The sequence below is a fragment of the Cryptomeria japonica genome, chromosome 5 (assembly GCF_030272615.1).
Source record: "Cryptomeria japonica chromosome 5, Sugi_1.0, whole genome shotgun sequence".
Taxonomy (NCBI): domain Eukaryota; kingdom Viridiplantae; phylum Streptophyta; class Pinopsida; order Cupressales; family Cupressaceae; genus Cryptomeria; species Cryptomeria japonica.
The window spans coordinates 746,284,284-746,301,257 of record NC_081409.1 but is presented as its reverse complement, the minus strand read 5'-3'; the positions used below and the strand labels follow the sequence as shown (position 1 = coordinate 746,301,257).

General features: G+C 31.1%; 1 protein-coding gene across 1 annotated transcript; it reads right to left on the bottom strand.

Annotated features, from left to right (window-relative positions):
- Window positions 1–6,735: 6,735 nt before the first annotated feature.
- LOC131064089 (antimicrobial peptide 1-like) lies at window positions 6,736–7,074 on the bottom strand. Its single transcript, XM_057998116.2, has one exon. The coding sequence runs from the start codon at window positions 7,072–7,074 to the stop codon at window positions 6,736–6,738; it is 339 nt and encodes a 112-aa protein (XP_057854099.1).
- Between the last annotated feature and the right edge of the window lie 9,900 nt (window positions 7,075–16,974).

The following is a 16,974-nucleotide window of genomic DNA, read 5'->3' as shown; positions in this document are numbered from 1 at the left end:
TGTCTACAGATAGTAATAATAAATGCAAATTATTTTTTTATACAAGTGCATGACAACAAATCACAAAAATAAATATATATTCAACTTTGGGTAAGAAAAAAATGAGATTAGTAACTAGAATTTGAATTCAAGATTAAGATCACAATCTTAAGGATGAATGTAAAAAAAAATTAACCTTGGATCAAAGAAACAAAACAAAAAAGATCATGAAAAAAATATAATCCAAGGATCGAAGTATTGATTCATCATGGATTTAATAGATAAATAAGGAAAATATATAAGAACATGTGAAGTATTGATTAAGATATGTCAATGAGCATAGCAATGTGTGCTTCTAATAAGGGCTAGGTAAACAAGTCTACTTCATTCAAATTTCACAATTTGTCTTCATGAATAAGTATCAATTCATTGCCTCAAAATAGGAATAAAACTGTAGAGGAAAATGAAACATTGTTCATCATGGAAAGAGATAAAAAGGCATAATTTATCATTATAAAAATAAAATGAGAAAAAAAATTAGAATGCACTTTTCAGAAACTACATTTTTCCTCACTTTGAGATGCATGTGAATCCTCAATGATTCATTTTTTTGTAACTATATAACACTCATAAAAATTCAGGTGCAATAATATACATATTTATAGATGAAGCATATGACTTGTGTGCCCTTTGATGCTCCAAATTGTATCTTATATAATGCTATAGAAAACAATCTAAACCTACGCAACATAGGTCAATTCACATTAAATTGGGAAAAAATTATAATCATGCTACTAGAAAGTGAAAGCCAACTAACAATAGTAGGTAGTTTTTAACCACTTTAGGTTTTACAAAACCAAGAAAAGTATTGATATAATCTTGATGACCAAGTTAAAGAGAAGTAGAGAATATAATATGTGACACAAATTAGCCACACTCTTTTTATAAGGATATCCAAATAGTTTGTACTAGTTACCTTTTATTATTGATTGCTCCTCTTGGGTATGTGCAAGATCATGGTGGGCCAAACTAGGGCCTTAAGTGGAAATTAAAATTCAAAAAAACTGAGTCAGGCAACTTGACATAAATTATTCAATGACACATGTTTCAGATTCAAAAAATGTGACACCGTTGGAAAGTTATAGATGGTTCTCAATCAACCTATCAAATAGGAATTTAGTCATAATTCAAATAGAAAATAAATAAAATAATAATTTATTAAGTTCAAAATAAGGCATAATTTATATTGGTGGAAAGATGAGAATCTCCTTAAGAAACCCTTTTTGTTTCATCAATTTTTCGTAAAAAAAAGTTGTCAGCCACATGCGTGAAGTATGGAGAAGCGAGGAAAACTACTAAACATGTTTTTTATGTTGACTTTCTCGGTTTGACATGTCCTAGCCAAATCCCAAAGCAATCCTGAAGCATATCCCAAGGTTCTAGATTTTTGTCAAAGGTAAGGAATATCAAATATATCCATAGATAACGAATATCCAATATTATTAGATATTTGATATTATCGAAAATCAGATTTTGGTTAGTTTATTTCTATAAATATAATATATATAATATATCATAATATATAATTATATATTATATTACTATTATGTATAATATTTAAAATATTATTTTATATATTTTATTTAATATATAAATATTTCTATATATTACTAACACATATACTATAATATAATTAATGATATATATATATATATATATATATATATATATATATATATCCCAATATAACATTTTATATAGATCCATCATATAATCTCACATTTGTACACTCTTTCCCTCTAGATACAGGTCTATCTCTCATGCTATCCCTAACACCTTGCACACTTATTTGTACCCAACTCTCTCCTCCTATGTATCATACTTCTAGATATTGAGCTCTCTCTCTCTCTCTCTCTCTCTCTCTCTCCCCTTATCCCTTGCCAACCCCCTCTCAAAAAATGGTATAAAATCTTGGTGAATATTTAATTTTAAAAAAATAATAATAATAATTTTTATTGGCGAATCTTTTCATTTTTTAAAGAAAAATTATTGGCAAATCTTGAAAAATAATAAGAGTATGCATTAATTCTCCCCTTATCCCTTGCCAACCCCCTCTCAAAACATGGTATATAATCTTGGTGAATATTTAATTTAAAAATAATAATAATAATAATTTTTATTGGCGAATCTTTTCATTTTTTAAAGAAAAATATTGGCAAATCTTGAAAAATAATAAGATTATGCATTAATTACTATTGAAAATCCTTTCATTAAAAATATAGATTTATAGAAAAGTTGAGCCCTAAATGTGAAAATCATTAATGAGTTTAAGGGGTAGACTCTACTTTATTTAATTTCTATCATAAATTTAAAATAATCTAATAGCCCTCTTTGTATTTTGTGAGATAAAATGTACTAACAATTTGTAATGCTCATGGGGCCAAAAATTTCTTTTAGACTATTAATTTTCATTGAGGTTAACAATTCAAAAGCAATTTCAACCCCCATGACCATTACAACTTGTAGGTACAATTTATCTCATGGAATATAATGAAGGTCATTAGATTATATTTTAAATCAATGGTGACAACTAAATATTGTTGATATAACTCCAAAGTAAGTAATAATTATGATATATTATTAGCGAATTAATTTAGATTTCTATAATAAATTATAATATGTTGGTGAATTTGATCCAAGCATATATCAAATATTGTGGCGAATCTAATCCAATCATGTATTGAATATTTTGGCAAATCTTTGTGTTGAAATAAATAATAAAATAAATTCTCTGACAATTTAAGTAACACTAAAATAAAAATTTGTAAAAATGTGGCGATTCGGGTCACTTTAAAAGTTGAACTTATTAGCCAAATTTTGATTCCCAAATTTCAAAAAATAGCCAATTGGAAAATATTAACCACTAAAAAATCACTGCCTCTCTCTGTTTCTCTCTCTAGATGCCTTTCCCCTTCTCTACCTATCTCTCCCTCTCCCTTTCCCATTCTCTCCCGATCTATCGCTCTCCCCCTATCCCTTGCAAACCCCCCCGCCCTCTCTCTCTCTCTCTCTCTCTCTCTCTCTCTCTCTCTCTCTCTCTCTCTCTCTCTTGATACTTTAATCTCCTCCCCTCTCTCTCCCCCCCTGATTTTCATGTTCGAGATGGTGGCATTCCGGACCTGTGTCATGTTCGAGATGGTGGCATCTTGAACCTGTGTCATGCCCTCGTCAAACATCAATTGTAAAATATACAATGTATATAAACATTAGTACTTAATACTATCTCTTTCAAATATTAATTTAAAATAAAATGCACTATGAAATTAGAAGTTAAGTCTTACCATTATATTGTCAATGTACGATCCATGCACCTCCTTGTCTCTAGCATGCGAGGATTCCCTAGGGTATTCTTCAACCCTTCTTGTCTCATCTAGTGCAACAACCATATCATGGACCTTGTAATCAGATGTGTCAATGGGATAATCAACAATCTGTCTAAGATGAATTAAGCATATGTTCTTACACATAGTGCAAGTATGACACACAAATATGTGGACCTAAGTAAAATGTGTTAGTGCCACCCAATTCACCACCAAAATCAAGGTCATGTGGCTGAGCTAGTATCATGGTCTAAGAAACAAAAAGACCACTCAAAGAGTGAATAGCTGATACTAGTTTATGGCACTACCTTTGCAATAATATCGTGAAGCCATACTAGATGTGGAGAGAAATGCTAGGAGGGGGAACATATGGGCCCTATGCTACTTGAACTACCCTAGGTCTATCTTGGGGCATACCTCCACCCATGCCTTGGAAATTTTTCATCTCAAAGTAGCTGACATGCTTACTTAACGCAAACTCAACATATAATTCTTAATGAAATAAAGTGGCACATCGAGATTGTTGTTGTTGGGTCTATCAAAAACCATCCACCAATGATCCCAAATTTTATTTTGGATATCATCATTGATACACCATTTTATGAATAGTTTTAGTTTCTTAACATCAATAGGTTTTCCAGTGTGGGGATTAACAAATAGGGTGGCTATTTTGGATTTTGATATTTTAAGGTTTGTCACCTCGTTGTTGGACAACCCATCCACATATTGTTCGCTCATGGCATCTCACTACAAAAGATTGACATTATGCTTAATGGTGAGGGTTTCCACATTAGAGATTATTGATCTTAATGTGCCTATCATCAAGGATAAATGAGGGATCCTACTATACACCTAATAAATTCTCCTTAATTGATCTAAATTTTGACCAATTAAATCATGAATTGAGGTGGGGTTTGGTGGTAGAGAGTTTGGTGGTTTTGGTGGTCGTGGGTTTTTTTTATTGTTAGCCATATTACCTGATTGAAGTTGAAATTTTTTATAATTAATAGATTTTAAACAACATGGTGTATTTCAAATAAAAAACCTAATTATAACTAAAAAATGGAAAAAAAACAAATTAAAAAATGCAAATAAATGATAAAAAATGAAGGAATACAAAAATAGTTCACACCCGATGCTGGTAAGTAATTAAATTTTATTGTGGCAATTGGATATCTAATTATTTTGGATATTGGATTGCTAGATAACTACAAACCCATGCTCATCATGGGTGAAAATGACCCATGGTGGGCATAGATTGGGTTTAAAATACCTAGTGCTATTGGATATCCGATACCTTTTTTACATTTTCATATTATTATATATTAATAGTATAATATATTATAATATAAATATATAATATATAATATATAATATATTATATAATTTATTATATATTATATAATATATGATTAAAAATATTGGATATCGAATATTTTTCTTGATATCTATTATGCTTTGGATTTTTCCATGGCTACATGTATTGACATCCAAGCCAACCAAAAAGTCAACATGGATTTTTCGCTTTTTTGGGCAAATGGAAAAGGGATTGTTTTTATATCACCACTTTTTGGCCCCTCAAAATCCTACACATACCCTCCTACAAACATAAAGATATCTTAACACAAACAATTATAGTTACATTGCACATGCAATACTGATTCAAATAAGATTTATAGTCAATCATAGAATAATAATGTTATTTTCATAAATAATTTAATAAAATCTATATATATACTAAATGGTGCACATACACAAAGTTATTTAGTGTATCTAGAATAAAATTGAATAAATGAAATCGAATTTAATTCATGATCTAATTATAGTAAAATATATATTTGATGTCTTAAATTCACTATAAATGCATTGAGAATGTGTGGTATAGTTACCCATTCTTTATACTTGATTACTTCAACTTTATGATCTGCATGGCTCCCATTAGAGAGGATCTTCTACAATTCAATATAAGGACATGTATTATGAGTTGCTTCGATATGTGGTCCAACTTTAGCATGAGAGGATTCTTATCAACTGTCCTATCAGAAGTTTAAATGCAAGTATAATAGGACCTCTTCATATGGCCAATCTAGAGAACCTTAAAGTTGTAGTGGAGAAGGCACCTTTTATGGAGGAGATTTATAGGAAACCTCATGATGCATGAGAGCAATTGCAGAACTACAATCAAACTCCATAGGTATAGGTTTCTTTTCAACCACCCATTCCGTTTGAGGGAGGGTTTGGGCCATTTACAGGACCACCTAGGCCACCACAACAATAACACTAGCCAAATTAGAGGCCTAGGACACAATAGGGTTTTCACGATGGTTCCTCTAGAGCACGATAAACATAGGGTTCTCTAGAGGATTAGTGCCCTCAAGTATAGGGTGTTACCCTAACATGATCATACCAACCCTTAATGAAATGACATAAGAAGTCTAACAAGACTAAAGAGCAATAGTCTAATGGGATCCAAATAGTACATACAAACTTGAGAGGCCCACGCTTCATATGTCGGGTTATCAGGCACTTGGTTAAAACTTGCAAAGTTTTGTAGCTAGATCACAACATGAAACAATAGCTAAACATACAATTGTTGATGGGAATAAGTTCCACAAAGTCTTCATGGAGGTTAAGGACCACCAAGGAGAGCCCCACACCTCAGTTATAGAGGTTCTTGGTATCATTAAAGAAACTCATGATCCTATTGTTTTATTATCATGTAGTTGATTTCAAACATTTAATTCTTTTACTCTAGTATACATATATACTGGAACATAGCAAGATAGAACCATCTAGACAAAATGGTAAGTAGGAGGTGGGGTTAGCCATTGGATGAGCTAAATGTGCTCTTAAATGAGAGGTCCATAAGGCATAACACTTAGAGGAGGTTTTATAGATGGAGTAGAAATTAAGCCGGCTTCATCTTGGGGAAAACTCTATAATTATACACAAGTAAGTTAGAGCAACAATAAGATGGGTGACCTCCCATAAATTCTAATGCTTCCCTCTTATGAACATCACCTAAATGCAATTAATCATAATTGTAAAATTAATGGTCCAAAGAAACGAATTTGTACGAATCATTATTAATAAAAAATGAATCAATAAATCAGACTCAAATAACACAGAGTTAAATACTAATAAAACATCATAATATGATATTCTTACTATATAAATATAGCTTAACTATAATAAACAATTCACCATAATTTAATACCCCATAAAAGATAGAAATCATGAAGACCAGATAAAAATCCTCCCACAACTCCTACAATACAAAAAAACCAATGTCACGAAATATAGTTTGTTTATTGATACCAGCACTCATCCTTGGATAAGCATGGTGGCTTCCCTTGGATTTTGGATAAAGCATAGATTATGAGCAGAAAATGAAATAGCTTCTCCAGACAAAAGGGTTGCATTCTTTTTCATCGTTAGAAAACCGAGTATCTGGATCGCCGTTACACCCATCATCAGTATAAAAAGCGATATCGTTTCCTTGGGAAATAAAAATAAATCCTCCATGGTAATCGCTGGGTACAGAAAAACACCCACACCCTTCGACCATCGAAACACCACCTGTAGGACATCCAGGCTCTTGAAATATAATAATAGCACTATCCGAACAATTAGCTTTTCCAAACAAGAGCCATACCAACATAAAGGCTCCAATGTACTTGTAAACACTGGTTTTCTTCATAACTTCACAATTCATTGTGGTTATGGTTATACAGATGTATTGCTGGAGAAGTTGAGCTTTGTATTTATCGAAGAATGGTGGGCATCTCTAGGCAGAATATTGTGTCTCCATTGTAGGGCTGTGAAGGGAAAAGACAATCTTAACTTCTGCTCCGTAATATTATGATCTAAAATATTAATATTCATCAAAGGCTTAAATTGATTAACGAAGTGAAAATTCGGGTGCTTGTTGTATTTGAAATTTGAGGAGCGTACGAGAGAGCTTGGATGAGTTTCTGACGTTGTTCGTAATATGTATGAAAGCTGGGTGGGTGTTGCTTGCAATTGTTAGTCTTGTTTTTCAGGGCGTCATTTCCCAGGCTTGTAACTGTTCAGAAAATTTTCTTTGTTATTTTAGAAAATATATCTCACAAAAACTAGGGGAGAGGGATTAATATGTGATTGGGTATCAATAGGTGTTATAGTAGTTTGATAAAATGGGACGAATATTGATGCATTAAAAATGTCATGTCAATGTTTATTTTCAAAAGAGTATTTCTTAAATTCAAAAAGTAATTAATCATGTGATGCCAGATCAGAGCACAAGTAAACATGACTTATTGCACACCTATTGGTCTTATTACAATCTAGGATAATTTTGAACACCTTCACAAAAATGCATGTTGAGGTGGCATCATGTTTGGCCATGTGGCCTTCAAATGATTTTTTTAAGTAGGGGACTTGACAAGTCAACTGCTGTAGAAAATTGAGAGAAATCTAAAATATCCACATAAGGTTTTGAAAAGTGCAAAGTCAGAGCACACATGTATAGGGCCCTATCCCTTAGCACTCAAGATAGATTATAGATAGTAATTAAAATATTAAGCTTTTTTCCTTATATCATTTCCCAGTTTGTAAAAGTTCATATATTTATGTGGGTTACTTGAGAAAATAAGCCCCACAGAAACTAGAACTTAAGAGAGATTAAAGGTAGTAATAAAAAATTAAGTTGTTTTCCTTACAAAAAGATCCTCTATGTGGCCACCTACATTAGGGCTTATGGGTAGAAGTTAATTTCATTTGGTTCTATGAAAATGAAAAAATTTAGGTATTTTGTGAGACAATTGTACTATAGTATTATTTTTGTTGCATGGATAAATATCTTATGAGTACTTAAACTAATAATAACATGGAATAAATAAGTATATAGGATAGATAAGGTAGATGGCACCTTAATCTTAACATTCTCCCACTTGACATCAAATATTTAAAAAAAATAATTGGAACAATATAATTGTAAGGAAACTAAGGTATCAAAACAAATTCCTACACAAATCTTAGAGGAGAGTAACACAATGATTTACATAGGGAAAACACTTTTGGGAGAAAAAAATCTACACTCCAAAAGCCACCTAACATATTATACTAAAATCACAAGATTGCAATTTACATGCAAATAAAGCTTTCAAAAGAATAACACCCAAGAAATGATCTAGAGGAAACTCGATAGCTATTAGACTTTCAAAATACATCATAATATCTAGCCACAATACAAAACGCACAAAGAGGATACTTTTTTGCAACCCTCCATGCTCAATATATTGATATGTTATAGTTGCAGGGTTCAAACATATTTTTTCTTAACAAATAGTCAATTTAGTACAAGAAATAGGACTTGTAGCTTCCTTGCACCAAGTGAAATTTTCTATGCTAATTCTCTAAATCATCCTCCAATTTGAAACATATTTAAAGTAAGAATGGTGTCAAGAAGTAAAGAAATTGTAACTAGCATACAACTCTACTTGTTAAATATGTGCAAAACAATGTTCAAATACATACTTTATGACAATTGGAGTCTTTGTTCTCTATATGAATTCTCATCTTAAATACGATCTTCAGATCCTTCATCTCAAATGCACAGAAAATTTGAGTTTTTCAGTTCACTAATCATACTCTTGATGTTACTGACAAGACAATCGTTAATAAGTAATCCATATATATAACAATCATGTCATCCATATATATATATAGTGATTTTCTCCACTTCTCACAAAATTCAATTTTAATATTACAAAATCAAATTTTTTATACCACTTCTGAAATGATTGTTTCAAAATATAAAAAGACTATTTTAACTCAAGTTAAATATGTTATTTCCCTTTTGCCTCAAAATCTTTAAATTGTTGCATAAAATATTTATCTTTTAAATATATAAAAAATGACATTTCAAAAGAATTCCAGATCTGCAAAACAAAGCAATTTTTAATCTGAATTTTTATGGTTTTAAAGAAATGGAGATCAACATCTATTGTGTTAAAACTCCTAAAATTTATAGATAAACGGTGAGCATCTCTAGGCTGAAAAGTATATCCCCATTGGAGGACTGTGCAGGGAATAGACAATATCATCTTCCGATGGATAATTCAAAACAAAATAAAATATTAATATTCACTAGAGGCTAAAATTGATTTACAATGTCAAAATTCGGGTTACTTGATTGTATTTAAAATTTGAGGAGCGTAGGAGAAAGCATGGATAAGATTTTGCCGTTGTCTGTTATATTTAGGAAAGTCGGATGAGTGTCATTTCCTAGCTCTGCAATTGTTTACATTTTTTTCTGTGTGATGTTAGAAAATATGCCATGCAAAATCGAGTCCTTAACATAGACTATTCTATTAAAAAATCGATTTTCTCCCTTACAACAAATATTCCTGAGATACCCTAGATATATTGGTGATTATGGGTATAACTTAATTTCATTAAGTTATGTGAAAATGAGGAAGTTTAGTTATTTGTGAGACAATTATATTATAATACTATTTTTTTATGTGTGGATAATTTTTTTTCTACGTTTTAAATTGAGAATATAGAGCTATCTATTTAGTTAAATTTGTTTAGATATAAAGTTAGTTATTATCTATTATTATAGTAAGTTTAAAATGATTAAATAAATGATATGTGATGGTTCACATTTGATTACAATATTTTTCAAGAAGTTTGAAATGGGAGAAGTTAATCATTAGAATTAGTCTAGGTTAATCTATTAACATGTATCCACAAAAATATATTTAGCTTTGAGACTAATAAAAACATCTTGCGGTTTAGATGATCATTGAGAGTTATATAGCTGATTATAAATAGAAAGCAAATAAAAAGATAGATTGTTTGATTCTATGACTAAATATTGAGTGTCACCTTAGGATATGTGCACCTAGGATCATAAACTATCTATGACAATCATATGTTCATATTATAATTGAAATATGTTTCAATGCTTTATACTGGGTCAAGTTTGTTTATATAAGTCTTGGTCACAACTACAAACATAGTATGTAACTATAAATTCAACTTCTAGTAATCATTGATTTTTTTTTCTCTTTGAAACCTAAAAGAATAATATTTGAATCCTCTCAAGGCAATAGACAAATGCATTGAAATTGGATTTATTTATCTTTTTAGATACAATATCCAAACATTTGTCTATTGTTTTTCTCTTTAAAATGATTCTAGAATAAGAGATTTTTGAAGGTGTGGATGATGGTTATGAATGAAAAAAAGGTATTTTGTAGAAGAACTTGAAAGTAAATCATGCAAATATGTACATAGTTAACCCTTGGTAAGAAAGACAAAGAAAGTTAGTTGAAAACCAAATTTGAATTTAGGTGGGTCAAGTTCACTCTCACAAAGTTGACCTCATGATAACATGAATGGGGATTCAAAAAATAAAATAGATAATGATAAAAAAAAATTAATCTAGGGATCAACTTCTAGATTAATAAGAATAATAGCTAGATAAGACAAGTACATAAGAATATGTAAATGTAGGAACTTTAAACTTGCCAATAAGAATAAGGTTGGTATAGATAAGAATTTAATAAAGGATTTATAAATGAGATTGACTTTTCACATATTATGCCATTTTTTTATAATGTATAATTATTGATAAATCTCCTTAAAATAAATGTAAATTAAATGGAAATAAAGTAGTGAAGTACATTTTTCATAATTACATTTTGTGGGCCCTATTGTAGATGCATATGTTCATCCAAATATATCATACATGTAGCACTCACAAATATATGCACATGCACGATAGTGTAAATATTCAAAAACTTAAAATATATATCGTGTGGGATCTTTCAACACTCCAATATTTTTCATATAATGCTAAATAAGGTACTTGGAATCCAAATGTCGATAGCATAACTCAATTCATATTAAAAGGGAAAGAGTCATTATTAACATCTAATAGTAGTTATGAGATAGCTGACAAGAGTTTGCAACCATTCAACACCTCTGACTATACAATACCAATGAGGGTAAATTCCTACAAATTTTAATATGACAATTAAGGAGAAATGAAGAAGAAACTAGGTCATATATAGCTTAGCCATGCATTTGTGCAATGTTATAATAATTATTTGTAATAAAATATACTTTAAAATTGATTACTCTTATAGACATAAAGATCTGTTAATAAATGATATTATAATCAACTTATGTATGAATTAATATTTAACCTCATAAAGATGATATCTTTAATAAAACCATATTGCATTTATATAACCACTAAAAATACTCTACACATGCACTACTTTTGTCCCCCTTATCTACATCTTCATCAAATTTGAAATATTTTTGTCTCTTCTTCCATATATAATATGAAATGGTAATTTTATTATAATCCCATGAGCTAAGTTTATGAAAACTCAAATTGTGAAAAAATCAAGTTCCATCAATTTGTTCTTTTTCCTACCAAACATCTTAAAAGGTTGAACAAACTTCTATTTACTAGTTTGATCTAACCATCAGTTATGGATGATGTGCAAAAAAAAACTTCAAATCTATCTAAATATTCTTCTATAATTTTTTCCAAAACATCTAACAAATTTTGTATCTTTGTTTGAAACTATAATTTTTGGTGGAACTTGATGTCTAACTACTTCCTTGAAAAATAATTCTATAATATGAACTACATTACTTGTCTTCTAGGAGGAATTAAACATTCTAGCTTAGAAAATATATCAATTGTTATAAAAATGGAATCATGGTCTCACTAAGTTCCTTGAAAAATACTTATTAAATCTGTGTTGATTTCTTCCCATGTTTTTTTATCAATTTCTCTCTCATGGAAATCCTTGGAATGTATAACTCGCCCTTTGAATAACATTCCACCTTCAATACTTTAATCTGGTAAATTTTGTTTGTCCATGGTGATAGACTCTAGGAAATATAATATTTCCACTAGCTTTCTCCAAGGGATAGAGGGGGGAGTTGAAGTCTCTAGCAATCATCCACAACTCATCAGCTCTATTTTCAATTTGTAAATTTATGGATCTCCATAAGTTGGTCCTGGTATTATGGACATTTGGGCCATAAACATTAACCAAAAGCCATTGTAAATTTGACTTAATGCTTCTCATTTTGACAATAAGGAAGTTCCTTTCAAAAGAAACCAAAGTTCCTTCAAACAAGTAGGGGTTCCAGAGGGTAGCAATTCCCCCCGAGGCACCTTCAAAGTCCCTATTCAAGAAATGAGTCGAGGGCCATAAAGAGTTAATGGATTTTTGAAAAGTATCTTTATTCATTTTAGTTTTCTAAATCATAAGAATATCCACCTTTTGTTACAATAACTTACATTTGAGAATATGTTGTTTTAAGGGGCTGTTAAGGCCCCTAACATTCCAAGAGATGATAATCATGGAAATATAAGTCTTAAGAGCCCTACTCACCTGAATAGGGGATAATCCCATCAAATTTGGGTTAATTCCTCTTTTTCTTATTTTTTGGGATTCCATCCAAGGTTGACTGCTTTCCTATTGCTACTTCCTGTTCCACTTCCTTCTTTCTAGAGTCTTTGTTAGTTGGTCAACCCATTTTAATGTTGCCTCACACATCGGCTTTCTTCTTCTTCTTGTTCTTGATAGGCACTTGTTCCCATCCCTTGTCTTCTTTTTCATCCTCCTCAAACTAGAGTTTTGTCTTGGTTTGCGGTGGAGTAGCAAAAAAACCTAGCATCTGTAAGTTTTCTTTTAGGTTACCAAAACCACCATTTAATATTTTCTTGAGTTTCACCATCAATGTATTCCTCACTTCCAAACTTAAGTCAGATGAGATTGGGGGAACATTTTCCTTGGGTAAAATTTCCTTTTTCTTTCCTTCTTTTGTACTTTGTTCCTTGTCTTCTGTTTGATTCAAATTAATGAGAATCTCATTAGCAACTGGGGGATTCAATCTTAGGGGTCCCTCAAAGGAGAGAGGAAGAGATGGACCCACCATAGGAAGCACAACACCAAAGGCTGAAGTTGAAAGGTCATCCACACTCTTCTTCTTATCTTTGTACATAGTAGACACAATCACCTCTTGCGAGGGGGATACCACTTTTTAAAGGTCTTTTCTGAGGGAGGAATCTCCCTTTGAATCATTATTAGCATGAGGTGGTTCCTCCTTATTTGCATTCTTCATCTAATGAGTCTTCTCATAGTTAATGGTTAGTTGTTGTTTCTTGTTTATGTTCCTTTTACATGCTAAGCATAGATGACCATATCTTCCATAATTTTGATAGAATTCTTTCATGTTCTCATATTCTATCCATTGAACACATGACCCAAGTCTGAACTGCACAGTAATTTTAGGTGGTAAGACAGTATTGATGGCCACATTAAAACAGATGCATGAAAACAAGAGCCTGGATTTACTTTGTGTTATACTATCAATAGCCAAATACGTACCAAATGAGTTTTTAATCCCTTTAAGAATCTCAATGTTCCAAATTTCTAGAAGGGGTCCTGATAGGTGAATCCATGTCAGAGCCATAGCAACCAGATCAGACCAAGGGTCAAGGTTCGGTTTCCATTTACACAGCGAGAGGTAGTTCAAGGATGCAAAGACCTAGGGATCCTCCATGAGAACATGATCCAAGTCAGCTTGATTTGTGAAGTTAAAGAGTAATAGTCCATTGACCATGGCACTGAATGAGACACTCTCTTTTAACTTCGAGTTAGAGGACACCCATTTCTTCACTAGTTCCAAAGCTTGTCGAAAAGCCACAAACTTCCCCACCAAGGATAGGCTTAGTTTATCAATAGCTTTGTTGACAAAAACATCTGGTACATCAACTCTATTTTTGTTGACAACATGCATACTCAAGGGAGATGGGCCTTCCAAGATTTTAACCATTTTTGTAGGACTTTCACCTTTTAGTTTATCTGCATAAGTCCCCGATTCAAGTTCTACAAAGAAATCATGATAGTACTAGGGAATTGAGGGGTGATATAATGAATCTGTGACCAAAGGGTCTTCCAGAAGAGGGGACCAACATTTGGTTCAAAATTATGGGAGCCCAATTGGGCCCCTTCCCTAACCTTAAAAATTGCTAACCGCAGCCCTCGATGAGTGGAAAAGAACAAGATCCCAAGTGGACCGGGCACAGGAAATAGGGGGGAAGTAAAGGTCTTACCATTACAGTTGCAGAGAATCTTTTATGATAATTCTATGTTTAATTGATGATAATTTGAATGTGTGTTAAAACTATGAGTAATTGATTTTTTTTTTTGAAAACATTGACATGTGTCTCCTTGAACTTCTATGTATTCATACCACCTTAATTTAATTTGCACACAAGAAACCAATTTCTAAACCTCCTAATTCAAATAAGGATGTTACATCTTGATCACAAGTTTTAAATTATATACACGTAACATTCTGTAATGCCCCGCCAGGAACCCTAAAGGAAAATGACACAACTAGGCAACAAAAGGGTGAAATATTTTTTTTTTAAAGATTAAGTGCATTAATTATAACAATTGCATGTTTAATAACATAGTAGAAGTCTAACACATGATTTCCTAAGGGTTACCAATGAAGATTAATTCACAGATTATATTAACACCACGGTTAATCCAATTGTCCATTTAATTAGGTAAATTAAATGCTAATGATTAAAACTACACATACATCTAAATTTTAAAATGAAAGAATCAAAGTATTCCATGCATTCAATTTATCCATAATTCATTTATACATAAGATCAAAGCAACTGAATTTAACATACATTATACTAATATAATATTACAATATCCATAAACACATGGCTTCCAAAAATATGATGGAATCCAAAGTTACAGTATCAAGGTTACATAAAAGTTTGATACAATGACCACAAGGTCTCAACTGAACAATGATCCCAAAGATAAGTTGGTACATGAACCACGAACCAAGAAACACCAGTGAAGCCTTTCCTCACCTGAAGATACAATCCAAAACATCCGATGGGAAGTGGCACTACCACCCGACCATGTGATCCCAAAATGGAACCACCCCATCATGCTAGGAGTAGTAGAAAACCCTCAAGCAAGCAAAATAAGACAAGTACGAAAGAACTACATGACTCCACAAACATCCATGTGACTCAACTCACAAACACTAGTGACTCTAAGGAGAGAGTGTCATCGCATAGCTTAAGATGGATACCATGGTATAGCCTCCATAGGTCCCAACTCACTATCCTGGTAACCTCTCTCGAACCTCCGGTTCCAACTAAGTCTCATGCGGACCCTACCAATCCTTTCGTGAAGACAAGGTGGTAAGTTTGCCATTCCAGGCCTTCTCACAACATTATGAGCTATGTACTAGCACTCACCTATGCTCAAGGTACATTATCTTAATTAATATTTATTCCAACCAACCCCAAATCAATTATTAGGTTATCACATTTTAACTGACTTTCGACGGGTTATCTTGTCATCCACTTTAGGCACGACCCCCACTCGAAAGCCACTCTCTCTCATAGGACACTAGCAGGAAAGGTCTCTCTACAAGAACTCTATGGCAAAACAAACAGCCATAACTAATCCTGACAAACCACAGGTGAAGGATACACAAACACTAACCCAAGATTGATCATTTGGAAAAAACACACAATGGCTTCACATCAATAAGGTTATACAACAACACCTGACCAAGGAGATATAACAACATATGACATAATGACAACTCAACCAGAATTCCAATGAAATTAAGCTTCACTACAAACACCATTTACACAAGACCCTAATACAAGCAATCTTTTCTTTAAACAACCAAAAGCATAAATAACTTGTAATTAAAGATTTTTCAAAAAATAAGAAAATACAACTATATTAATACAAATAAATCAATTTTGTCATTAGTCCAATAAGGTTATATAAATTCATATATGAATTAATCTCCTAATGTATTTTCGAAGCATAAATATAAAATCTTAAATTATAAGCTTTTCTGAAAATTAACAAACTCTAAATTATATATATATATATATATATATATATAAAATATAATTATACAAATACATATATATACATCATATATATTATATACTTATAATCATATTACAAAACATATATATATGTAAACTCATGAATTAATTTTCATAGTATTAAAATAATACTAAATAATATAATGCCATATTAAAATAACCCTCTATATGAATATATATATGTATATATATATACATGTATATATATATATACATATATGTATATATATGTATATATGTATATATATATGTATATATATATATGTATGTATGTATATATATATGTAGATATATATGTATGTATGTATATATATATGTAGATATATATATATACATACGTATATATATATATATATATATATATATACATCTATATATATATATATATATATATATGTATGTATGTATCTATATATATATGTATGTATGTATCTATATATATATGTATAGATACATACATACATATATATATATATGTATGTATGTATCTATATATATATATATATATACATACATATATATATATACATAATAATTTAATTTAAAAATTAAATATAATAATCTGCACGGAAATCTGAACATCAAATTTTGGTTTGAACGTAATTATTAACTAGGAAACTGTGAACCAAGGTAACTATGCTA

Coding starts and splice junctions, on each gene's coding strand:
- LOC131064089 (XM_057998116.2), bottom strand. CDS start 7,074: ATGAATTGTGAAGTTATGAAGAAAACCAGTGTTTACAAGTACATTGGA.